We start from the raw sequence: 25412 nt of genomic DNA on the forward strand, positions 1-25412 counted from the left end.
AATAAAGGGATCTATGGTAAACAAATTACAGTTAAATTACTTTTCTATGCTGAAACCAGGACAGGCCACTACTATCAGTAGCCTAATTATTAGTGTACTAATTGAAGGTTCTTTTCAGTAACAGAAATGTCACACAATATTCTTTAAATAGCTTAATTTCTGCCTTTTTTTAGAACTGTTTTAGTGTATTGCCATATGTTGGCTAGGAATATTCTAGTCGGTTTGTAACTTATGTGTGTAGTTTCAATACTCTCATACCTTAGAGAGTTTGGTTTCTAGCAGCTAAGTGAGCTACAATTTAATCTAGTCTAGATTTATATATAAAAGTTCAGCTTTCTAGCTTTCAGTTTTATGTTTAGCAGTTTAATTTGTTCTTTGTTTAGAATATAGTTCTGTTTGGCTTTAAACTGAAAGAAAGCAGATTTAGATTAGATACTAGGAAGAAATTCTTTATTATGAGGGTGGTGAGATACTGGAACAGGTTGCCCAGAGAAGCTGTGCATGTCCTATACCTGGCAGTGTTCAAGGTAAGGCTGGATGGGGCTTTGAGCAAACTGGTCTAGTGAAAGGTGTCCATGCCCATGGCAGGATGGGTGGAACTAGGTGATCTTTAAGGTCCCTTCCAACTCATTCTGTGATTTGATGATATGGGATTGAAGCCCACAGACATAAAAATCCTAAAGCATTATAACAGATACACAGAAGGGAAAAATCCTGCAGTCATTTTGCTTTTTTTGTGCTCAGAAGGTTTGTGGTACCCAGAAATAGAAACAGAAGCATTTGCCCTGTTTAATGTTTTTTCATTCTAGCATATGCTTTGGAGGATTTTGTAGGTGGTATTGGCTAGTTCTGTGGTGCCAGTCTTGGCATTATTCTGGAAATACTGTGTGATCTAGACAGGTATGTAAATTCTGGAGATTAAACTTCATGATGTGCTCTAGGCTATATGTAATTGTGCTTAGAATGTATGATAGCATAGCTTAGCTACTGCGGTCTTCTGAGTTGCTTCCTTCCTTCTTCCCAACGCCTATGTGGAACATTTTGAAGAGGGAAGTTGTAGTGATCTTAAATCTTATTTTTATACAGAAAATATTTGCTTCTGTCTTGTCTTGCCACTCCTTCCACAGTATGGTGGTTGTATGTAGGAGATGAAGAAATCAGTTGAAAAACATCCTGGTAACTGAACTGTTCTGCTTGAGTTGTATGTTCTCAAGAAGGGGAAAATGGATGACCCAGGGAATTACAGACCGTTCAGTCTCACCTCTGATCCTGGCAAAATCTTGGAGCAGATTCTCTTGAAAGGCATGCTAGGGCACATGAAAAACAACAAGGTGCTTGGTGACAGCCAGCATGGCTTTACTAGGGGAAAATCCTGCCTGACCAATTTGGTGGCCTTCTATGATGGGGCTACAGAACTGATGGACAGGGGTAGAGCAGTTGACGTCATCTACCTGGACTTGTGCAAAGTGTTCAACACTGTCCCACACAACATCCTTGTCTCTCTAAATTGGAGAGACATCAATTTGATAGGTGGACCACTCAGTGGATAAAGAACTGGCATGATTGTCGCACTCAAAGTGTTGTGTTCAACAGTTCAATGTCTGGCTGGAGACCAGTAACAAGTGGTGTCCCTCAGGGATCAGTGTTGGCACCGGTCTTGTTTAATATCTTTGTCGCTGACATGGACAGTGGGATTGAGTGCACCCTCAGCAAGTTTGCCGATGACACCAAGCTGTGTGGTTCGGTTGATATGCTAGAGGGAAGGAATGCCATCCAGAGGGACCTTGACACGCTTGTGAGGTGGGCTGATGCCAACCTCATGAAGTTTAACCGTGCCAAGTGCAAGGTCCTACACCTGGGTCGTAGCAATCCCAGGCACAGCTACAGGTTGGGCAAAAAGAAAATTCAGGGCAGCCCTGTAGAGAAAGACTTGGGGGTGTTGGTTGATGAGAAAATGAACATGAGCCAGCTTCAGTGTGCGCTTACAGCCCAGAAACCAACCGTGCCCTGGGCTGCATCAGAAGGAGCATGACCAGCAGGTCAAAGGAGGTGATCCTGCCCATGTACTCTGCTCTCGTGAGACCTCACTTGGGGTATTGTGTGCAGTTCTGGTGCCCTCAACATAAGCAGGACATGGAACTATTGGAACAAGTCCAGAGGAGGCCACGAGGATGATCAGGGTACTGGAGCACCTCCTGTATGGAGACAGGCTGAGAAAGTTGGGGCTGTTCAGCCTGGAGAAGAGAAGGCTGTGTGGAGACTTCATAGCAGCCTTCCAGTATCTGAAGGGGAGCTATAAAGCTGCTGGAGATGGATTCTTCATTAGGGACTGTAGTGATAGGACAGGGGGTATTATGGAGTATCATGAAGACTGTTAGAGACTTCCTATTAAGCTGTGTGAATATGTATCAAAGTCATTATGATTTGCTCAGACTTTCTGCATGGAATGAACTTAAATCTAAAAGATAAGTGTTATTAAAGTACGGAAAAACATAGGCAGCGTGTTGGCTGCCCTCAGTATCTGCACAAAGGACTTATTAATCCTTAAAAGATTATAGCATATAGAGGGCTTATGAACTGGTCGCGGGTGAAACATGACCTTTAAAATGGGACCTTCTAGATTGTAATAAACAGGACCATTAGGATCCTTAAAACCAAAATCATGAACTATTTTATCTTAGTAGTAAAAGCAAGGCAGTGATGCATACAAGACTGCCAGAACTTACTAAAATCAGTTAAAACTTGTCTGACAGGATTAGAGACTCAATATATGTACTTTCCTTGCCCAAAAACAAAAAAGCCAACTTCAGCTCTTTGCAAACTGGAATATTCCATGCGTTAGTCTCTAATTGCTCGAGACAAGCCCCAAACATCTCAATCACCGTATGCTGAGGTTAATCTTTCTGTTTTGAGAGGAAGAGAGAAAGCACAAGCATGTGTGCATGTATGTGCAAACCAAGTTGACATTCCATGGTCATCTTCTCAAGGATAAACACATTAGCTTTTGTTTCCAGCACAAAGGATGATATTCTCACTTGCCTGCATGTTTTTGCACAATCGAAAAATGAACAAGTTTTACAACTTCTGTTTTAAAAAATGTATTTTAGCATTAAAAAAAATGCAAGCACCACCAACTGTCAAAACAATCAAAAGGAGCATGACCAGCAGGTCAAATGAGGTGATCCTGCCCCTCTATTCTGCTCTCATGAGACCTCACTTGGAGTATCGTGTGCAGTTCTGGTGTCCTCAACATGAAAAGGACATGGAACTGTTGGAACAAGTCCAGAGGAGGGCCACGAGGATGATCAGGAGACTGGAGCAGCTCCCGTATGAAGACAGGCTGAGAAAGTTGGGGCTGTTCAGCCTGGAGAAGAGAAGGCTGCGTGGAGACCTCATAGCAGCCTTCCAGTATCTGAAGGGGGCTGTAAGGATGCTGGGGATGGACTATTCATTAAGGACTGTAGTGATAGAACAGGGGGTAACGGGTTCACACTTAGAGAGGGGAAGTTTAGACTGGATATAAGGAAGAAATTCTTTACTGTTAGGGTGGTGAGGCATTAGAATGGGTTGCCCAGGGAAGCTGTGAATGCTCCATCCCTGGCAGTGTTCAAGGCCAGGTTGGACAGAGCCTTGGGTGGTGTGGTTTAGTGTGAGGTGTCCCTGCCCATGGCAGGGAGTTGGATCTGGATGATCTTAAGGTCCTTTCCAACCCTAACTATTCTATGATTCTATAGTAATTAAATCACACGGAAGATATATGGATTTATATTCATTTCTCATTGGTTCTTTTCCTCTTTCATACAGCTCTCAAGAGACAGAGTTTGTACAGCAGCCCTTTCAGTGCCGTCAGTTATGCGAGCTCCTATAGTCCAAATACCAGTAGCCCCTACAGCAGTGGTTTCAACTCTCCCTCTTCAACACCAATGAAATCTGCTTTAGTGAAACAGCTCATACCTCCTGGTACCTCAGGTAAGTATGTGTGTTTCATCTCTCTCTTCTTCCTCCTCTTCATTTCAAAAATGTGCTCAAATAGATACCTGCATTGGATTAGAGTAGGAAAGATACCAAAAACTTGTCAGTCTTTTGTAGGTTGTTTGCATCATGCAGTACTTAAGCTTTTTAGAAAAGGCTTTTTTTACAGACTTTCTGGCATGAGGTAGATTTAAAGTGTTTTCTCTGGATGTCCCTGTCCCTGAAATCACTGATGCATTTTAGAAGCTTTAGTTTCATGAAGTCCCAACTCCACATACATAAATTGCTTCTAGAATTGGCCCTGTAATTGACTGGGATAGTAGGTGTTTAAAGGTTAAGTGATGGTAGCTGTGAAGTCTTGGCAAAAACCCTATTACTTATTGACTGCAACATGTGGTATGCAATGTGTATCCATCAGTACCTTGGAGATGTGAACAATATAATGAAAGGAAGAAGCATGTATTTTAATTAAAGGCATTCCATTAGGGTTTGCAGTCTTCAGTATAAACAATTTAAAGCCATTCCCCCTTGTCCTATCACTACACACCCTTGTAAAAATTCTCTTTCCAGCTTTCTCATAGTCCCCCTTTAGCTTCTTGAAGGCTGCTCTAAAGTGCCTCCAGAGCCTTCTCTTGTCCAGGCTGAACAAGCCCAACTCTCTCAGCCTGTCTTCATAGGAGAGGTGCTCCAGCCTCTGATCATCTTCATGGCCCTCCTCTGGACTTACTGTAACAGCTCCATGTCCTTCTTATGTTGGGGGGCCCCAGAGCTGAATGCTGGACTCCAAATTGGTACTCATGAGTGTGGAGTATCGGCGGAGAATCACCTTTTTCAGCCTGCTGGCCATGCTCCGTTTGATGCAGCCCAGCATACAGTCTGCTTTCTGGGATGCAGGCACCTACTGCCAGGTCATGTGGAGCAGTTTGTCAACCAGAATTGTCTATCAGGCTCAGTCAGAATCTGTTTTTAATCTGTTCTTAGATTGGTGGTTCTTTCACTAAGAAATGAGTACAGCTTGCCTTTTTATTATTTTTAAACATTTCCTATTTATTTTCTTTCTGTAGGTCATCTTAAAAGTGCAGCAGATAGAAATCCTCCGCTAAGTCCACAGTCCTCTCTGGACAGTGAATTAAGTGCATCAGAGATGGATGAAGACTCTATTGGGTCTAATTACAAGCTAAATGATGTTACAGATGTGCAAATTCTAGCACGAATGCAGGAAGAAAGTAGGTATTTTCCATTTTGGAAACAAAGTGGAGCAGTTGATTTTTTTTTTCTTTTTAAATTAAATAACTTCATTAGCACTTGCTTAGCAGGAATGGAAAAAGGGGTGTAGATTCTATTAAGGATGTATAAATATAGTTCTCCTGAGAAGGTTGGCAAAAGACTTCTGCCTTCAGGATAAGGAAAGGAAGTTGCTCTGCAGAAGTGTTCTTCAGGAACAGTGGACAAAAGAAATCTTAAAGAGAGTGTGAACTTGTAGCACACACTTACTACATGCTAAAAGGATGGTCGTTAGACTGGGCTACTGCTTGCCACTGGTCTCAGGAGATACGTGCCTTCTTGATCTAATCCTGTGTTGTTGACATAGGGCAAAGAAAGTAGTTAAGAAAAACACCTACATAGATGTATCTCTTGTTATAGGTTTAGCTACGACTTAGTCTTTTTTGTCCCTTGAGACTGCAAAAAGTGGCAGTAATTTCACTTGTCTAACTAGGTGGTCTCCAGACTTTTTTTTATTGTTTACCCCTATGAGTGTCTTGTTTTGCATACCCCTGGGATGCATGCATTCCACTTCGGAGACCGCTGGTTTAAAAACTCTAGTTTCTCTAGGGGTAGCTTATCATACAGCTGTTTTGTTACATTTACTAATACATTGCAAGAGATGTGTCATCATGGCTGCTATTATCATGTTACATGATATCAAAATTAAGATGTAGCTTGTGCTGCTCATATCCAGCCTGGGAGAGATGAACAGGTACACAACACACCTATACTGATGATTGCTGTAAGAAAAGGAATGAATGAGCTCACCTATTTATTTCAAGATATTATCAGCTGGTAGGTAACTTTTGTTGGTAGTAGTCTGGAATTAATTTAATGCTTTTAATAAAAGGTGTTAAGGTGACCCACATTTGAGTTTCAGCACTGGGTAGATAATTTGTATGTATTGTCTACTTTGAGACATTTGTGGGCTGAAAACAGGTAAAACAATGTTCTTATGGTTGCCAGGCCTCCGGCAAGAGTATGCAGCAAGTGCCTCTCGGCGTAGTTCTGGCTCTTCTTGCAATTCTACAAGGCGAGGCACATTCAGCGATCAGGAGCTTGATGCACAGAGTTTAGAAGATGAAGAAGATGGCACACATCACGCAGTGCACCCTGCTGTTAATAGGTTCTCACCATCACCTCGCAGTTCTCCCTGGCCTTCACCAAAACAATCTCCAAGGAATTCACCTCGCTCCCGATCACCTGCTCGAAGCATAGAATACAGCAGAGTTTCACCCCAACCTATGATTAGCCGTTTACAGCAACCTCGTCTTTCACTTCAAGGCCACCCTACAGATTTGCAGACTAGTAATGTAAAAAATGAAGGTAAAAAGCTCTGTTTCAAAATAATTGCACAAGTAGTTGTGTAGTTCCTGTAAAGAATTTTGGTGCTTAAAACTATATGCCAGTGTAACATCATGCTTTACTCTTGAAGCTGTTGAAGAAAAAGCAGAGCAAGGAAAGCTTAAATTCTGCTGGGGAACCCTTACAGTCAGATGGAGTTGATAGGCTTATTTTTATTTTAGACATTATCCAGTCTGTTGGTGTAATTGAGTTTCATGATGACCGAGTTCTATCTTTGGCAGGCATATGCACTAAAATAAAGCAGCGCCAAGGAAACTATCACTCACCAGTAGGGTTAGGCTTTCCAGATGGTGGAATAAAATGCAGGGAGAAGTAGCTGTGGTCAGATGAGAGTAATATGGCAATTTATGCATGCTTGTAGCCTGTGAGATAGCTGAATGCTTTATTTTAGCAGTGCAGGACTCTGAACTCTTTGAGCATGAATATAGCCTAAAAAATATTAGTACTTAGTCATGCATTTATTCGATACTTTAGGTACTGCAAAGCTGGACAAACTGGCATAACGAAAAATAAAGCTTTCAGTAAAGTTGACACAATTACACTATACTGGCATAGAACAAAATAATGTGATACTGATATGGCTTTGCTTCTGGAATGTACTTTTTCCTGGTAGCAGTCTGGCAGAAGCTCCTTTAACTGGGCTGAAATTTCACAAGCACATTCCCTTTTAACAAATATAGTTGTTAAATAAAAATAGAAAATGAAGTCTTAAATTTAGGAAGAATATACTTTTAGATATTAGGAATTCACTATTTTTTTCACTTTCTGGTAAGCTGGATGCAAAATGTCTGTAGTGGAGATGATGTAGAAATGTATTTTTAAACTGTTTATTTTGGGGGGCAGAGGGTGGGGAAGGAGTGTGGGTGGTGTTTGTACTATTGGCTTTTTCTTTCCCACGAACAGAGCAGAGAGGTCTGTGTCACTTACAGAATATTATCAAACAAGAAATTTTAGATTTTTAATCGGGGAAAATAAGTGTGCTAAACCCGAGCTGCTTGGGAAGATGATCCTGCACATTTAATTAGCTGCTCAAGAATATCTTTGGAAATGTTAGCTCAAGTCTTATCTAGAAATAGTGGTTTGAGTAAATTTTAGGTATAGAGGAAAACATACAATGCAAAAGCTAATCAATTATTTGTGACTTAATTGAGTATTTCCTTTCCATTCTTTTCTGGAGTTTCATAAAAGTCTTAATGTGTGCTGGATGAGCTGTACGAAATATCCTATGAGAGGCAAGGTGTACCAAAAGCTGGTATCCCACATACCAGAGGGATCAAAATAGAGCATGGGATCATGTGTTTCTGAAACACTTCCAAAGAATTCTCTTGTAGTGTTTTTTGTGTAGTTGAACGTCACTTAGATATGCAGAGTCAGTGCAGCAGCAGCCAAAAAAAGTTGTTTGGGATTTCTTTACTTTTTCCCTCTAAAATGGTTAGAAGGATATTTGGTTGACAGGGTGCAACAGTGATAAAACTGCAGGGCAAAGCAATGCAATGCAGGCTATTAAGTGCAGAATGCATGCTTGTTGAAATATTCAGCCTGTGTAGACTCTTGTTTTCATCTTTAGTGCTTATGCACTAGCATACTTATTTCCTGCATCCCTCTATGCAGTCAGGCTGACTTCTCATCCTGACAGGAATCTGCAGTCTTCAACATAGTCATCAACAAAGCCTTGCATGGGTTGGAGATACACAAGATGTTGTTAATTTGAGAAATATTTGATGGCATCTTTTTGTGTGCTATGAGTGATTGTTCAAATTTTGAAGACCCTTGAAGAACCAGTTCAGTTGAATAGATGGTTAAGTAATATGTGAAAGATAAGGCATAACTAGACACTTCAATAATTTTGAATGCTGTATATGAAGAATTACTTTCCAAGTGGGTGGCTGTTACTTGTATAATGTGCCGATATGTGACCGAATAGTCCCAAAAGTTGACTTTGGATAATAGCGGTGTGTTTTTAATCTTCAGTTTAGCATTCTGTATTATAAATAACTTTCTAGGTAAAGACTCTGAAAACTGTGCAGAACTGCATATTAGGTTTGCCATTCAGTTTCCATAAGAGTAGAACAAAACAAAACCCAGAGACTCATCCAGATAAGTTTCAGTTTCAAAATACACTATGCTTGACTTGTTTTTTCACCACAGTGAAATACATGTTCTTGAGGGGTTTTGTAAGTATTTTGTGTGTGGTAGTTCTGAGAATAATACAGACCTTGAGTTCAAGGTAATGGAAGAATTATAATGTTACAAAATAAGTTTTTTATTTGCAGTGTAGTTTTATATGGCTGACATTGTGTTGCTTAGATTTGGAGTTCGACTATGGGTTTGTAACCTGAACTTTGTCCAGCATCAGATTACACGTTGTGGTATCTTTCTGTATTATTTTGTACAGAAAAACTAAGGCGTAGTCTTCCAAACCTGTCCAGGACACCTAGTATCCAAGCTGAGTCTGTGAAAAACAGCAGAAGTGACTCAAACTTCCAAGTGCCAAATGGAGGAATACCTCGCATTCAACCTCAGGCCTCAGCCAGTAAGTACCTTTAGTGACACTTCGAGTAAATTTTTTGGAATTGAGTGGTGGTCCTCAGTTGTCTTCCAGTTTCATGGCAAAGAGAAACATTTCATGCCACACTGGAGTTGTTAATGTTGATTTTGGATTATACCTGTGTGAATGTGCTTTTTTTGGTACACAAAATCTGGTACTGATTATATTCAAAGAATGTCTGATCTCTTCCTATAGTATCATTCATAGTTTCCTAAAAATATATGTAAAAATACTATAGAGTATAAATACAGTAGACATGTCAAAAACCGTTTGTTTTATGTGATTTACGGAAGGTATAGTGCTCTATTGTGTTGAATTTTGTTTTCAGACTACAGAAACTTACTAGGCTATTAAAATAGTACCTAGGTGATGTTTATTTTTTTTTTAACTAGTGAAACCTGATCTGAAAAAAAAGATGCCAGTTTAACCTTTGTTTTTCAGTTTCTTTTGTCAGCTGGAAATTATATTCAATTACAGGTTTTTTACTTTTTTTTAAGAGATAATTGCTCCTTAGAAAATGCTTGGATGAACCTGTGTCCCATGAAACAAATCAGCCCATTGCTGGGCTATTGGCTGCTTGCCCAAAAGGGAACTGTTGACAGGAGAATGCTGCTGATCTCACAAGTCTCTTGAAAACGGTGACCTTAAAGAAGCCAAAGCAAAGAAACATATTCAGTGCTTCTTTATATGTCAATATTGCCAGTTCCTGTTGTTTAAATGTTTCCTGACTTTTATTTTAAAATAAGTTTCAGAATTTAATAACCTTACGTGACATTTTCAAAGGAACACATTATGAATATTATTATGCGTAGAGCTTTGAACTATGAAAGTTCTGTGATAAAAGTTCATCAGTAATATAAATATTTGTCTGTAAATGTAAGAAAATATTTGTGAATGAAATGAAATGGGGTTTTTTTACCCATTCAAAAGTAAGGGCTTACTGGCATACCTAGCTCACTTTATTAACTGGTCATTTCATAACAGCATGTTAATGCAACCACATACAGTTAAATACAGAATAAGGAATACAGACCATGCCAAAGACTACAAAATTTCTATCTTTATAGTGGCTTAGATGAGATACCAGTCACAGGTGTGTGATACTGTAGCCAAAGAAGTCAGTGTGGCCTAGTGATTGTTCATATAGGTTATCCAGCATCCTTTCCTCTTGCCCTTTTCTGCCACTATTCACAAACACTCATTATGTGGAAGTTACAACAGAAAGGGCACGTGTGTAGTTCAAATACAGGACTCTTATCTGTTAGGCAGGCTCATCAAACTGTAAAGCACCCAGACCAGTTAAACAGCAGCTCTTCCAACTGTGTTATTTTTGTGATAGGAAGATTAATCAAAAGCGCTTGAAAGAAAATGAAGGAAAAATATTTTTAGTTAAAATCTTTACAAATTGTAAAATTGAGTCAACTGGGAATGGAAGAGAACAGAGAGCAGCTTAGCTGGCTGGAAGGCTATTTCTGGTATTAAAAAGTATATTCACAGTGAAACTTTACAGAAAGGTCAGACAGAAATCTCAGTATTTGGTATTTAGTGAGTTATTTAATTGCAGGAGCCAAAGTAGTGTGGATTATGTTTATATATATATATAAAATTATTTTCAACTTGTGGATGCACTGAGAATCGCAGAAATTACGAGGTAAATTTGCTTGCCCTTCATAAAATCTTTCCCCAGATGTGAACCATTGTAGACCAACTTACATTTAAGTGTAAGTTAAGTATCACTAATAAAGCCCAGATTTCTAGCTTTTACAGTTTCCCTGCTCTTACAGATGTTTGTCAGAGTCTTGCTATTGACAATCGTAAAACGGTTTGTGTATGAAGTCAATGAGTAAGTATCTTTGCTTAGTCTGGATTAAAAAAAATTCTGCAAAATTGTACATTGTATAAAAATATCCAGAATTGTGTCCTCCTTGTTTATTTTTTGTTTCATTGGTTTATAAATTTTGTCATCTTGCACAAAGCATTGTTAAATTGCAGCAAATCTTTGTTTTCCCTTGGCAATGACTTCTGGGTCTTGGGATTTGAAGCTTCCTCATACACCTGCTAGTTTTGCATGAGCTTACATTTGCAGAGATGCTGCCTTGCCACCCAAGGTCACTACTTTCTCCTTGTTAAAGATCTGCTGTTCATAATTTATTTGCACATTTGCTGTGGCTGCAATACTGAACTTGCTATGGTTGCTGGCATTCAAAAATGAGTTAGGAATCCAGTAAGTTTCTGAAAAGCCATTTCCTGTTATGGTTACATAGGCAAATTGTACACACTTGCTTAAAGAATAGAGGGAAGACTTATAAATACATTCAGAGGTACACCTGTAAAACATGAAAACATTTGTTATTTTAAGTTTTAGCTGTAATATGCTGAAAAATTAAAATTCTTTTTTTAAGAGAGTGAATTAAATAGCAGTTGTAACTATCAGAACCTTCCCTTACATCCAGTTCTCCATGCTATTATGTAGGAAGTACTTTTTTTAATACACAAGCTAGTAAATATTTCCCCTTAAAACACTGGAAGATAAAATATTACTTCTTTTCCAAGGAATAAGTGTTTTTCAGAGTGACAGGAAGTGTCTCTATTTGGGTCCTATACCACATAGATTGTGCAAAGCTGTAAAACTTCTAGGGTGGCTTCCACGTAGGATCTATGTGTTTTACAGTGAGTAGTGTGTGTGATACTTTTGTGCTTACTTGGCACTATTAGCACATGGATGTTTAAGCAGAGCTAAATATAATACTTTTTAAAAGAGCTAAGCTGTAGATGTCTCAGTAACTAGTCTGCTTGCCAAGATCCAGCTGCTTGGCACGTAAGAGAAGAAAATGCATATTTTGAGGAAACTGAGGATTCTTTTTCAGTTGATCAGAAGTAAACGTAACTACATGTATTGAGCATTTGTGACAGGTGATGTAATAGCATATGGAGCACTTAAAGAGCAGCAGTAGTGTGGATAAGCATGCGCTCCACGCTTGTCTCAAACTGCATGTTTCCTCAGCATTGCTTAAGTCGTGCAGCCTGGAGTTCTCAGTGATTCAGTGCACAGAATTGTTTAGCTATCAAGTCTCTATTTCCCAGAGTCTCCATTTAGAAGGAAGGAATTTGATATACTTATTTAAAATCCTTTCTGTATCTTTCCACATCTCTGACTTGCAAGCAGTGTAATGATGGGGGAAAAAACTTAGTGCCATGTACAGCAGCATATTTAAACATAACTGAATGAATTTGGGCAAACTAAATTCAAGACCATAAATATGAAGAAATAAGCTGTTCTTCATTTTGTGTGGTATAACAAAACACTGATTCAGTAAAAAAAGGTATAATGAAATACTTGTGGACAGAAACATTCTGGCCACTGGTCTGCCTCACTAAATTCCTAGGAATTGTACTTGCTTTTAACCATCTTACTGTGCTTAATTGGCTGTTCATGGGTATGCCTTAGAAGAAATTTATAGGGTCTTTTTTTCTTAATAGCCACAGGCAGCATTTTATCATGTTGGTTAAGACTAAAAATATGACCACTAGTCATGTTTTCAGAACGAAGGCAAAACATATGATGAACTTCTTTTATATTCCAGAAAACATTGTGAATTTTGCACTGCCTGCAGGATAGGAAAGGTGATGGCAATTATTACATGCTACCAAATTTAGAAAAGGATTAACTAATATTGGTAGGATTCCAGTTATTCTTCCCCTACCTTCTTTATAGTGTTATTCAGCAGTTGGTGATAGGATTATTGATCTTCCTTACTCAGGATCAGGATCTTTGTGCACAGCTGTTCCCCCATCTTTCTTCCTTCTCACTGTGGAAATAAGACTTGCTAGTGTAAAAAGTTTTATGCTGGTATAAAACTATTCACTGGGGTGAACAAAGATGTTTATTCATACATTATCATTGTAAAAAGCTTTTGTGTAGGCAGAGCTGTATTTTCATTGACTGCTTTCCTCCTTCCCACCGCTTAAATATGCTGCGGTGAAAATACGCTGTGTCAATGCATTCCTTCTGGCAATAGGTAGTTCTCTCCTTACCAAGATTCTACAGCTCTTGGAACATTGGCTTCTCTCTTGATAACTGATTGATAATGAGATCATTTCAAGGAGTATCAGTCCTTGAACATTACTAGCAAAAGGCAGGATAAAGGAGCAAAGAAGCAATAAAACTTTCTGTCATGCTGTCTGCATGCTGGCAGATGACAAACGTTAGCACTATGTCTGAGTCCTTTTGCATATGCTTTTGAAGAGGAAAAAAAAACAGACCTCAAAATGTCTTATGTTTTCATAACTGAAAAATAACCATTTGTTTCTATGATGATCACATCTAGACAAAGATTTGTGGTTTTGCTTAGTGTTAGAATATTTTTTTTAAAAAATAGTTTTGCTAGGTCAAATATGACAGTTTAATTTTCAAGTTAGTATCTAATCTTGCACTCATTGCTGTAGCATGTTTGCTAGGTGGCTTGTTCTCCCTTTGGTGCATTAATTTTTTGCTTTTCTGGGCTTTTTGCCCTGCAAGAAGCTTTAATCTTATGGAATCTGCTCATTTTGCACTGCAAAGTTTCTGACATGCTCCTCTATAACTCTTTGCCATTAAGAGCAAGCACCACTTAAACCCCAACAGCTTTTTGAGTGTTTCACTCTGTTCCTTGATGCTTCACGAGTGGATGCAATTCTGAAATTCCCAGTAAATTTAGTTTTCTTCTCCTTAGACAAATATAACACTTCTTGTCTTTCAACAGCTCTGCAAAGGCAGAAAAATTTGCCTCGTGCTGCCTTCAAAACCAAACAGTTTCTTCAAACTCCATCTACAAAAGGAGGTAATTAACTTGCAACCTCTTATCAAGTTCCAGCAATCTCAGATAATGATTCAGCTGCATTAAACTTCACATAATCTAGATTAATAAAATTGCTACTGCATGTTGGGATTAACCAAGTGATCCTTGCTGTATGAAAGTTAATTTTGTTGATCTAAACATTAAAAATGCAACCCTGCATTGGTGACTTCAAGTGCGAATCAGGAAATCTGGATTAGAAAAGTAGACTCCTTAATCCATATCCATTTGGATGTGAACATTGGACATTTGGATAGTAAGAATCATAGAACAGTTGGGGTTGGAAAGGACCTTAAGATCATCCAGATCCAACTCCCTGCCATGGGCAGGGACACCTTACACTAAACCACACCACCCAAGGCTCTGTCCAACCTGGCCTTGAACACTGCCAGAGATGGAGCATTCACAACTTCCCTGGGCAACCCATTCTAGTACCTCACCACTCTCACAGTAAAGAATTTCTTCCTTATACCCAGTCTAAACTTCCCCTCTCTAAGTGTGAACCCGTTACCCCCTGTTCTATCACTACAGTCCTTAATGAATAGTCCATCCCCAGCATCCTTACAGCCCCCTTCAGATACTGGAAGGCTGCTATGAGGTCTCCACGCAGCCTTCTCTTCTCTAGGCTGAACACCCCAGCTTTCTCAGCCTGTCTTCATACGGGAGCTGCTCCAGTCCCCTAGTCATCCCCGTGGCCCTCCTCTGGACTTGCTCCATGTCCTTTTCATGTTGAGGACACCAGAACTGCACACGATACTCCAAGTGAGGTCTCATGAGAGCAGAATAGAGGGGCAGGATCACCTCCTTTGACCTGCTGGTCATGCTCCTTTTGATTGTTTTGACAGTTGGTGGTGCTTGCATTTTTTTTTAATGCTAAAATACATTTTTTAAAACAGAAGTTGTAGAACTTGTTCATTTTTCGATTGTGCAAAAACATGCAGGCAAGTGAGAATATCATCCTTTGTGCTGGAAACAAAAGCTAATGTGTTTATCCTTGAGAAGATGACCATGGAATGTCAACTTGGTTTGCACATACATGCACACATGCTTGTGCTTTCTCTCTTCCTCTCAAAACAGAAAGATTAACCTCAGCATACGGTGATTGAGATGTTTGGGGCTTGTCTCGAGCAATTAGAGACTAACGCATGGAATATTCCAGTTTGCAAAGAGCTGAAGTTGGCTTTTTTGTTTTTGGGGAAGGAAAGTACATATATTGAGTCTCTAATCCTGTCAGACAAGTTTTAACTGATTTTAGTAAGTTCTGGCAGTCTTGTATGCATCACTGCCTTGCTTTTACTACTAAGATAAAATAGTTCATGATTTTGGTTTTAAGGATCCTAATGGTCCTGTTTATTACAATCTAGAAGGTCCCATTTTAAAGGTCATGTTTCACCCGTGACCAGTTCATCAGCCCTCTTGTCGTGTTTTAAACCCAGCCACACAGCTCGTTCATTCCCCCCCCCCCCTTGCTCCCCCAACTCCCGGAGAGTTAGGAAGAAGAATCCAAAGAATGTAGCCCCCACGGGTTGAGATAAGAACAGTTTAATAACATAAATCACTACTGCCACCACTACTACAAATAATAATGATAAAGCCGATAACAAATGAAGAGAATCATAGAATAGTTAGGATTGGAAATACAACATCTCACCAGCCACCGACACATAACTCACCCCACCCTGCCCGACCGAGCACCGACCAATACCTCCTCCATCCCCCCAGAGCTCTAGCCCTTCCGGGTCTCTCCCGGTTACATCCTGGGTATGATGTGCTATGATATGGAATACCTCATTGGCTAGCCTGGGTCAGGTGTCCTGTCTCTCCTTCCTCCCGGCCTCCCCTCCTCCTCCCTGGCAGAGCATGAACTCGGAAAAGGCCTTGGACAAACCAAACATTTGAGCAGTAACTCAAAACATACGTGCTATCAGCAACCGTTCTCAGCCCGAAAGTCAAAACACAGCACTGCACCAGCTACCAAGAAGGAGAAAAAATGACTGCTACTGCTGAACCAGGACACTTCTATATGCTATAATCTTTTAAGGATTAAGTCCTTTGTGCAGATACTGAGGGCAGCCAACACGCTGCCTATGTTTCTCTGTAGTTTAATAACACTTATCTTTTTGAGTCAAGTTCATTCCATGCAGAAAGTTTGAGCAAATTATAATGACTTTGATACATATTCACACAGCTTAATAGGAAATCTCTAACAGTCTTCATAATACTCCATACCAAATATAGAAAAGTTCTCTTGAATGTTCTTCTTTGGCATAAGACCACCATCTCAGTTCCTCTGCAAAGCTTTCTGTGCTGTCTTTCCAGTTGGCCATGTCTTCACTTTCAACAGGATGTGTGGAACACTTACTATATCAGTTGCATAGGCTAGAGCTATGGAAATGTACAGGAAATTAACTTCTATTACTTCTAAAATTTTATTTAACCTTAGGGAATGAAGAACAGAGCATGTTGCACCTCCAGTTCCATGTTCCAGTTTACATCCAGTTACTATCATTCGTCACCATAAATGAAGATTTAGCATATTCTTTTCAGTTATTTGCTATTTTATAGTCCTTGATTGTGTTTATTTTCTTGCTTCTGATCTGGGTCTCATGAGTATAGAAGCATTATGCAAACAAGACTTTTGTTTCAGAATAATAAGCAACTATGAGCAGCAGTTGGTGTTTTTTAAAATACACAGCCTAACCTGTTTCACACACACTGTGGCTTTTATTTTGTTACCATTTTGTGTAAAACAGTTCAGAATACATTTAGATAACTATTTACCTCACTGTAACAGATTTGTTAAGGGTTATACAGCAATCCAGTATCAGTCAGATAACAAAATCATGGAATGCTTTGAGTCAGCTAATCCAACCCCCTGCAATGGGCAAGGACATCTCCAGCTAGATGAGGTTGCTCAAAGCCCCATCTGACCTAGCCTTGAATGTTTCCAAGGATGGGGCATCCACCACTTCTCAGATCAACCTGTTCCAGTGTTTCACCACCCTCATTGTAAAGAATTTCTTCCTTATATTTAGTCTGAATCTACCCTCTTTTAGTTTAAAACCATTGCTCCTTGTCCTAACACTATGTGCCCTACCAAAAAGTCTGCCCGTCTTTCTTCCAAGCCACTTTAGGTGCTGAAAAGACATCAGTAAGCTTTCTCTTCTCCAGACTGAACAGCCTCACTCTCTCAGCTTGCCTTCACATGTCTTTCCTGTACTGTGATGACAGAACTTATTCATTCCCATCATTTTACCTCATCTGTTCTATTGTATCAGTCTGAATCATCTCATCACAGGTTGATTTAACAACTGCATTAGACTGTAGCTTCACAGCATCCTCTTTTGCCAGACAGGAGACCTCTTGCTCCCTGCACACATTCCAGTGCAGAATCCGGGAAGGGTGGGAGATCTAAATGTCATGACTAGACAAGGCCATTTATTTTTACTGTTGTGAGATGTCTTAATTGTAGTTGGTTCTAGTTGTTTAGTTTCTAAGGAGATGGGAGTTGTGTAGAGTTGTTAAGCACCCTCGCATGTTTGTGGTGTTTTATTAAACGTAGATCAGCTCAAATACTGCACATGGGTATAGTTATCAACTAAGACAGTACCTCACTCTTTGTGATCCTGTCTTACAAATAGACCGGAGTTTTATTAAATATCCAAAACTGTTCTAAGACAAAATCCTTTATATGTACAGCTTAATTGTTAGGCAGTTTGCCAGAGATTGCATCATGTGGACTGCTTTGGCGATCACAGTGCATTGGAAGACAATTCATTCCTTTATGTACAAGAATGAATATAGCTCTTGGCAGTGTCTGCAGTGCTGTGCTGACAGGAAGCATTTTATGAATTGACAGCACATGTTGGAAGTATGGTAAAATATGGTCAACAGAAGACTGGAGAGAATGGAGACGACTGATTTACTGACTGCTTACTTTCACTGGGAATGTGACATGCTTTCTTCAGTTACAACTTCTCATTGCTTATTTTCTGTACCTAAAACTCTATTCCTTGTTGTGCCTGTAAGAGGCCTAAAGCTGTATTCACTTTTTATACACTGGAACTGCTCTGTTAGTTGCTAACATGATGCTGTGTTCATGTTCCAGGCAAGTATTTTAATGAGAAGTTTAGTGATAAAAGCTCCCTCTGTTTACACTGTAAAATCACTTGGAAACTGTACAGATTCAATTGCACCAATGTTACAGGCAATACCACATTTTAAAAACTTCTAGTATGTTATCTTAGTCCTAGGAGGTCTTTGCTGCTGCTCTTGTCCAGCCATTTTGTTGTTAATGCTTTCCTTAATCTGTCCTCTGTCTTGACACCAAGGTTCTTATTTATTCTCCTCACTGCTTACCAACTGCCATGTATTGTTGACATGTCTGCCACCTTTTTTGTTATCTTTTCCCATGAGCAACTTTATGCTCTGCTCGGTATTGCTGTCAGTGGAAAGGCTCTCTTGGATAATCAAGAAAGGAATCAAATCCAGTTCACATCTGTAATAAGGCATGTATAGGGGATGTCTAGGAAGATTAATAAGAAATGACTTCAAAATACAACCTGAAAACTACCACTTCCTCTGTACCCCATTTAGGGTGCCATGTTCCTGTCATTACTCTTCTCTCACTCCTCATGTTCTTAGTAGATCTACCTTGTAAAATGATAATAAAAGCTATGTGAAGGACCATCTATATGTACAGCATCTGTCAAAGTGGACACAACTTTGGTCTTCGTATAAAAAAAATTTATTTAGTGGAGGAAACAATAATTCATGCAAATTCACTAAATGTAAATATGATTTTACTTTCACAATTGTCCTATGTTGACTGTTAGTGACTGACGCTAGTCAGTTGTAAAAGCTGATGAAATTCCATTTGTATTAAGATGAGGGATTGGTTTAAGCGTTCTGTTTAATGATACTTTATGCATAATTTGAACAGATTCCTCATACTTGTGAGGAATTTTGCTTAAGGTTTGGCATTATCAAAGAACTGTTGAATATTCTGGCTTACTAATCTTTCCCAGAAAGGACTTGATAAAAACCTTAAATACTAACTCAGATAGAAAGTATTTGCATACAGATGTTAGTTATACAGATAATTTGGATAATGTCTGTAAGAAGAGGAAGGCTATAAATTGTTTTAGTTGTCTGATTTAAGTTTTATAGCAGCATCTTAATCTTCCTGGTGTTGGGGTTTGGCTGACCCTATCTTTTTTTTTTTCCATCAGACAATAAATCTTGACCATGGCCATGTCTTTAGGTGAATTCCAATTCAATGGATTAGGTTAAAAGAACAGCATAAAAGAAAAAATAAGGTGCTCTGCACTCAGAACTTTGTCATCATACACACTTTGAATCTATTTAAAGACTCTATCACACTGGAATACTGTATTTTTCAACATGTTCTTTCAGGAACGGGAAGTAGGTTCCTGTGCTTCAGAAGTAGTTAACAAGTACTTTCTCCTCTGTCTGTTTTGACTTGACTGATGGAATGTTAGAGGCTTACTAGTATTACTTATAAATCCAGATAAATATTTGTAGTAAGCAAGTGAGGCATTAGAGTCATGATACAAGAAACACATGACAAAGAGGACATCTGAATTCCTGTTTCTCATTGCTGCTTGATTGGCTGTATTCCATTATACATTCCATATTGTTTGAATGTTCACATAAAGTAATTTCCTGGGTTTAATTTCAGTTACAATGTAACTTAAGCTTGAAAGTAACATCTGTGTTTTATTTTCCAGTACCACCTTCAAGTAAATTCCGCTCACCTGCAGCACCATCTCCCCTAGCTCTCCGACAACCAGTGAAAGCATTTAGTAACCATGGACCTGGTTCAGTTGCTTCTCCAGAAGCCGCGCAGCTGACACACAGTAGTTCTTCACCAGGGCCTCTTACAGCCCAGAGTTCAGGCTTGCCAAGCCCTGCCAGCAGTATTAACAGTACTACCCTTACCAGACCGGCAGGGACAGCAGGGATGAGGAGCGGCTTGCCCAGACCCAGTGCCCCTTCTGCAGGGGGCATCCCAGTGCCTCGCAGCAAACTTGCACAGCCTATTCGTAGGTGAGTATGTGACAGGCAGTCTTAGCTTGCTATTTTCATAATGAATTTCTTACGTTGTATATTTGTGCTACTCCTTCCTGCAGTTCTTACTTTGATCTCATGGTCTTCAGAATGGAAATGGAGACCTCCACATGAAGTATTTGCCTGAGCTTCAAAACTGTTTTTGAAAAATTAGTTCTCAAAACTGAGAGACAGAAGTTCTTGAATTAGAGTATGAACGTAAAATTAATAATAAAAGATACTGAACTAAGTAAATAAAATGGTTTAATATGGTCTGAGAAAGCAGTAAGAATTTGCATGTGGTAAAATGTTACAAAATCTAGCTGGCAAGTGAAAATTCATTTGTACCACTGAATGACACATTCTGAAGTCAGAACTATTTTCCTCTTGTAATCCGTAAGTCAGGAAGTGGACCATAGTGAGTGCTTGGATAGGTAGAAACATTAGGAAGGAAGACACATAAGGACAGAGGTGGCAACCTTAGCATTTGCTAAACTTAAAAATGGGTGCATTTAACCCCAGCTTAAACATAATCTCTGTGCTAGCACCCAGCTGTAAGGTTGCTTAATGTCAGAGTGTTTTGGAGAACAACCACAAAACAGACCAAGTATTAACTGAAAAGGCTACATGGATATGTCTCACAAGAATCAGAAGAAGCGATGCATCATTAGAGTATGTGCTTTTAATGCCATACTAATGTGGATTTTCACTGAAGTGGAAGCCAGCTGACAGAAAGAAGCAGTCACCCCTGAGAAATATTAAGAATCTCCCTAAACAGAAAGGATTAACAGTTTGTCTCCAGTATTGTAAAAAAGATAGAACATCTGTCAGTAGCAAAGTGGAAGAGTTCTGTTTTGCAGTGAGTGCTGGGCAGCGGAATGACTGTTTTGCAGCCTACATCTGTTGTCAGCAGTGTGAAACTTTATGCAACAAAAACCAGTTGTTTTTGACAGGAAATTCTTAATAGTAGTGAAGTGTGGTTGGCCACACTTCTATAGACAAGTGCTTCACTTGTCTATAGACAAGTGCTTCACTTTCACAGCTGTTTTTTGGTGGGTTTTTTCTTTAAGGTGTGCATACATAGGACAAGAGGAAATGGCCTCAAGCTGTGCCAGGGGGGGTTTAGAGTGGATATTGAGAAGAAAATTTTCACCAAAAGGGGAGGGTCAAGCATTGGAACAGGCTGCCCAGGGGAGTGCTTGGGTCACCATCCCTGGAGGTATTTAAAGGACAGGTAGATGTGGCACTCAGGGACATGGTTTAGTGGTGGACTTGGCAGTGCTGTGTTAACAGTTGAACTTGCTGATCTTAAAGGTGATCTTTTCCAACCTAAATGTTTCTATGAATGTATAATGCAATATCTGTACACAGTGCAATAATGAATTATCTGTGCATGTCAAGGTTTTGATATAAGCAAAATATAAAACTAAACAAGGATTTCCCTGTTTATACATCACAGCAGGGTGTGGGGGAGAGAGAAAAAGCCTATTTTTAGGTGGTGGAAGATTGCTCTGTGAGAATACAAACCTGTAATGGCAAAATATTTTCTGACTATACATGCAGATGTTTAGCTGACATGGCAGTTGCCAAGAAACAACACACAGAATCTGAAGCTGAAAATACTTTGGGGTTTATCGTAACCTGTATTGTAGAAAAGCAAACGAATGAAGTGTGAATATTTCAATTACTTGGAAAACGTTTAAATTTTTATGTATTGTGACTTTGGCAGTTATGTATGAAACTGAAAAATATATCATTTTATTTTAGGTCATTGCCCGCTCCGAAAACTTATGGCAACGTGAAAGATGAGAGTTGGAAAGATGGCTGCTACTGAACTGCAAAGCTTAATGCAAAGTTCCAGTGCTCATGGATACTTCCTCACCAGGCTAAAAGACAGCTTGATTATACAAACTGTTCAGATGTGACTTTTGGGATTTGTAAAAATTCCAGACCTCTCTGTCTCTAATTAGCACAATCTGGCAGAGATTATAAAGCAGCACTTTAATGACATCTAACATCAGATGTTTGGTGGTCATACAATCACGTCTACATTACATTGCTATCAGCTCTAGGGGGTTTTTTTCTTGCTTGCTAAAAACATATCAGTATGAGCATTTATGACAGTGGCCAATGTCTGGGCAAAAACCTAATGAATGCCAAAGAAATGCCCATCTTGAAAAACAGCAACGATAACAGTCAGCTTACATTGTCTAAAACCTCATTTTCAGCCTGTTTGAATTCAGCAGAAAGATTCATGTATATGTACTGTTGAAACAAGACTTATGTTAATCAGAGCTAGTATTCTGATTGCAGACTGCTACAGTGCTAGTGAAACATTGCTTTTAACAATTGTATGAGATTCTCTTTGGGGAAAGTGGTACGTACATCCTGTAGAAAGAATTGGAAGTTAATCTGGAGGATTAAGTAGAACAGTAAGTAGTAGCCATGGCTTTTATTAACATTAAACGTTTGAATGTAGCAGATACACACAAATGCAATAGTATAGATTGCATCTTTCCTATGTTGATTTACCAGCTTTAAATGCTCTTACACATTCGATTGCCAAAAGGGCTTAGTATCAGTTGTACAATCTTTCTAACCTTAAAGTTCCTGGCTCAGGAAGGATGGCCTTTGCTATTGTAGCCACATTTTTAACACATGGCTCACTATTTGGGGAAAACTTTTTTTTACAGCAGGTTTCCATACACAGGAAGGAGAAAGTCGCAATGTTAATTTGTTCTAATACCATACCACTATGCTTGCAGCCTGGAGCAACTGTAAATGCTGATAGTTAAGGAGAAGGAAACACAACTATGCACTTGTAACATACAAATTTTAAGGTAATGAGTTGACTTTTGATGCCAAATGATATTCATTTAGGTGATGTTCCATGGTATGAGGGAGTTTTCTGTATCCTATTTTTTTACTTTCATCCATTTCTTAAATTGGTTTATTTTAAATTGTAAATATTTTTACAGAAGATATTGCCCATGTAGGTGTGTTTAGATATGTACTTTGCCTTACGTGTATCTTACATTACTGGTAAAAGAGTATGAAACCTGCTATGTCTGTTTACAAGCTATTAAATTCCTCTGGTGGTTCTGACTTATTCTAACACGTTTTGCTCTGGACAATTCATTCATATATTTAGCGTTTGAACCATTGTTTTCTGTTTTGGAAGACATCATGCAAACATTTGTAACTGAAGTTGTATTGGGTGGGACTAGTTAAATGCAAGGGATTTTGTTTGAAGCTTTTTCAGTATTTTGGATGTACAGTCGATGAAGTAAGAGAATGTGAATGGTATATCCTTTGTGCAATGACTGACGAACACTACAAGTTGGATTGGACGGTAGGTAGCCTTCAACCCCATTAGTATCTGACTTTGGAACTGCTGGTACATTTTGACTCCAACCGCTCAGAGGAAAACAAACCCTGAAGTTCTAGCACTTGAATTTTAGGCCAGCATTAACCTATTCCTGGATGAGAAGCCATGAAATTCTACTTGATTTGGAAGAAGCCAAATAGGAAGGAGTGGAGACTAATTTGCAGCTCTGATTACTCAAGCAAACTTTGGGTTGATGAATGACTTCACACTTCAGACCAAGATTTGTGCTGAGACTTTGAAGTCAGGGTATCAAATATACTGTCCTTCAGTAAGCTTTCAGCAGGGGTACAGAAACTACCTTGCACCAGTAGATCAGTACATTCCACTGATCTAGCCTTGTGGCATCCGCTGGCACAGGTGGTGGGTGTCAGTATCTCATGTCACTGTTAAGCAGAGGAGAGGACTAGATCAAATGCACATGTTCTCACTAGAACCTGAATTTTAACATTTTAGCATTTTAGAAAGCAATGCTGCAGTCTTCATTGAAAAAAAAAGGTGAATTTTAATGGGAGGATTTTATCAAACACTTGATTGACTTAAATTTGGAAGGTTAGTTTAGATGATGATATTGGGGGGTTTACCATGGCTGCATCAAACTGTTGTGTACGTTTCCTTAAGTTAAGTAATTCATTACTTGGGTAAGTTCAGCTTAAGTTTGCTAAGGATTCTTTTCTGTGCTGTTCTCCCCTGAAATACAGCAGATGACTTCCTGAAAAGACAGACTGCTTGTTTACTAGAAAGCCTGTGTGCATTACCAGTTTATTTGTATCAGGAAATCACGGGGCTCTGTGTTTAGAGATTTACTGCAGACGTGTGGAAATACGGATTTGATAAACTAGTGCCTATGATTTACTTAACTTATGTTTGATATAGTAGTAAGGGTTTTATGAATGTGGATTACTTTTTGTGCCAACAGCTTGGAATTATTGTATGTGTGTAGGCAGAAGGACTTGTTCTGCTTCCAAAGTTATTTAATTTTTTGTGTTTGAATGTTTTTGTAAGTGTTAAAAGTGTAAAAAAAATATAAATATAAAATATTCTTACCACAAAATATTTCCTGGATCATTATTTTTATAACAAAGTTGGTTTAAAAGTTTTTAAAACTTTAGAGGTTAATGGTTTATGGCTTTCTGGGTTGGTTGCGTTGGTTTTCAAAAACCATCCTCACTTTTCTAGGAGTACCAACATCAGCTCCTGCTCCCTGTAATTCATGAACTAAGTCCAATGCTGTACATGGGCCATGTGTGTCCATTGACAGCCTGAGGTGGACCTGTGCTATGCCTCTGCTCTGGAAGGATAAAGTATAATTCAGAGTTACATGAAGAACTGCATTCTGAGTGTTCACCTAGAGCGCTTTGTGCAATTCTAAGTGCACAATTTGCCTTCAGTTTTACAGGATTCAAGCTCACTTTGAACCACTCCAAGAAACAAATACTTTCAAGTACACGTTTCATCTAGCTCATATCTTTTGGCTTGTATAGAAGCAAGAAGTTTGTCTTGAACTTGGTAACTTCCTGTAGTCTTCATTTTGCTGCAAAGCAATGTATCCAATAGTAATGTGAATGCCGTCTTATCTTGGTACTAATAAAACAGCCTGATTTCTGTTTGGTGGCCACTTAATATTAAATCTATTTAACAAAATTTACCATGGGAGGCTTGCTATTAATTATCTCAGCACTGTCCCTATGTTGTAGTTCAGTCAGTAGATACAAACGCTTCCCCTAATTAGCTGACCTACTTATGCAGAGCTGCAGTTTACAGCAGCACCTGCTGCTTCTAAACTGTGATCCACTACTCCTGCCCTCATTGCTTTTTTGTTCTGCAGTCAAGTACCGATTGCCTCACACCCCTTCAGGAAAACAGCAGTGTCAAAATCTCAGGCAATCAACAGCCTTCTGCACTTCCCTTTCAGTAGGCTGCTGTAACAAACTCTTCCATATTAAAACTATTCCTTATAATTAGCATCATG

General features: G+C 39.1%; 1 protein-coding gene across 2 annotated transcripts in view; it reads left to right on the plus strand.

Moving 5' to 3' along the window:
* SLAIN2 (SLAIN motif family member 2) overlaps window positions 1-24496 on the plus strand; it is a 36380-nt gene extending 11884 nt beyond the window's left edge. Inside the window, exons 3-9 of one of the 2 annotated variants that reach the window (XM_034064640.1) lie at window positions 3805-3969; window positions 5037-5198; window positions 6205-6564; window positions 8999-9136; window positions 13894-13971; window positions 19737-20055; window positions 21823-24496. In XM_034064640.1, coding sequence (XP_033920531.1) covers window positions 3805-3969; window positions 5037-5198; window positions 6205-6564; window positions 8999-9136; window positions 13894-13971; window positions 19737-20055; window positions 21823-21889 — 1289 coding nt within the window. In that variant the 3' untranslated portion in view covers window positions 21890-24496. The remainder of the gene's footprint in view (window positions 1-3804; window positions 3970-5036; window positions 5199-6204; window positions 6565-8998; window positions 9137-13893; window positions 13972-19736; window positions 20056-21822) is intronic. The other variant, XM_034064641.1, reaches the window with a different exon arrangement.
* The last annotated feature ends 916 nt before the right edge of the window (window positions 24497-25412 follow it).

This window comes from Melopsittacus undulatus, chromosome 7 (genome assembly GCF_012275295.1).
Source record: "Melopsittacus undulatus isolate bMelUnd1 chromosome 7, bMelUnd1.mat.Z, whole genome shotgun sequence".
In the NCBI taxonomy this organism is placed as follows: domain Eukaryota; kingdom Metazoa; phylum Chordata; class Aves; order Psittaciformes; family Psittaculidae; genus Melopsittacus; species Melopsittacus undulatus.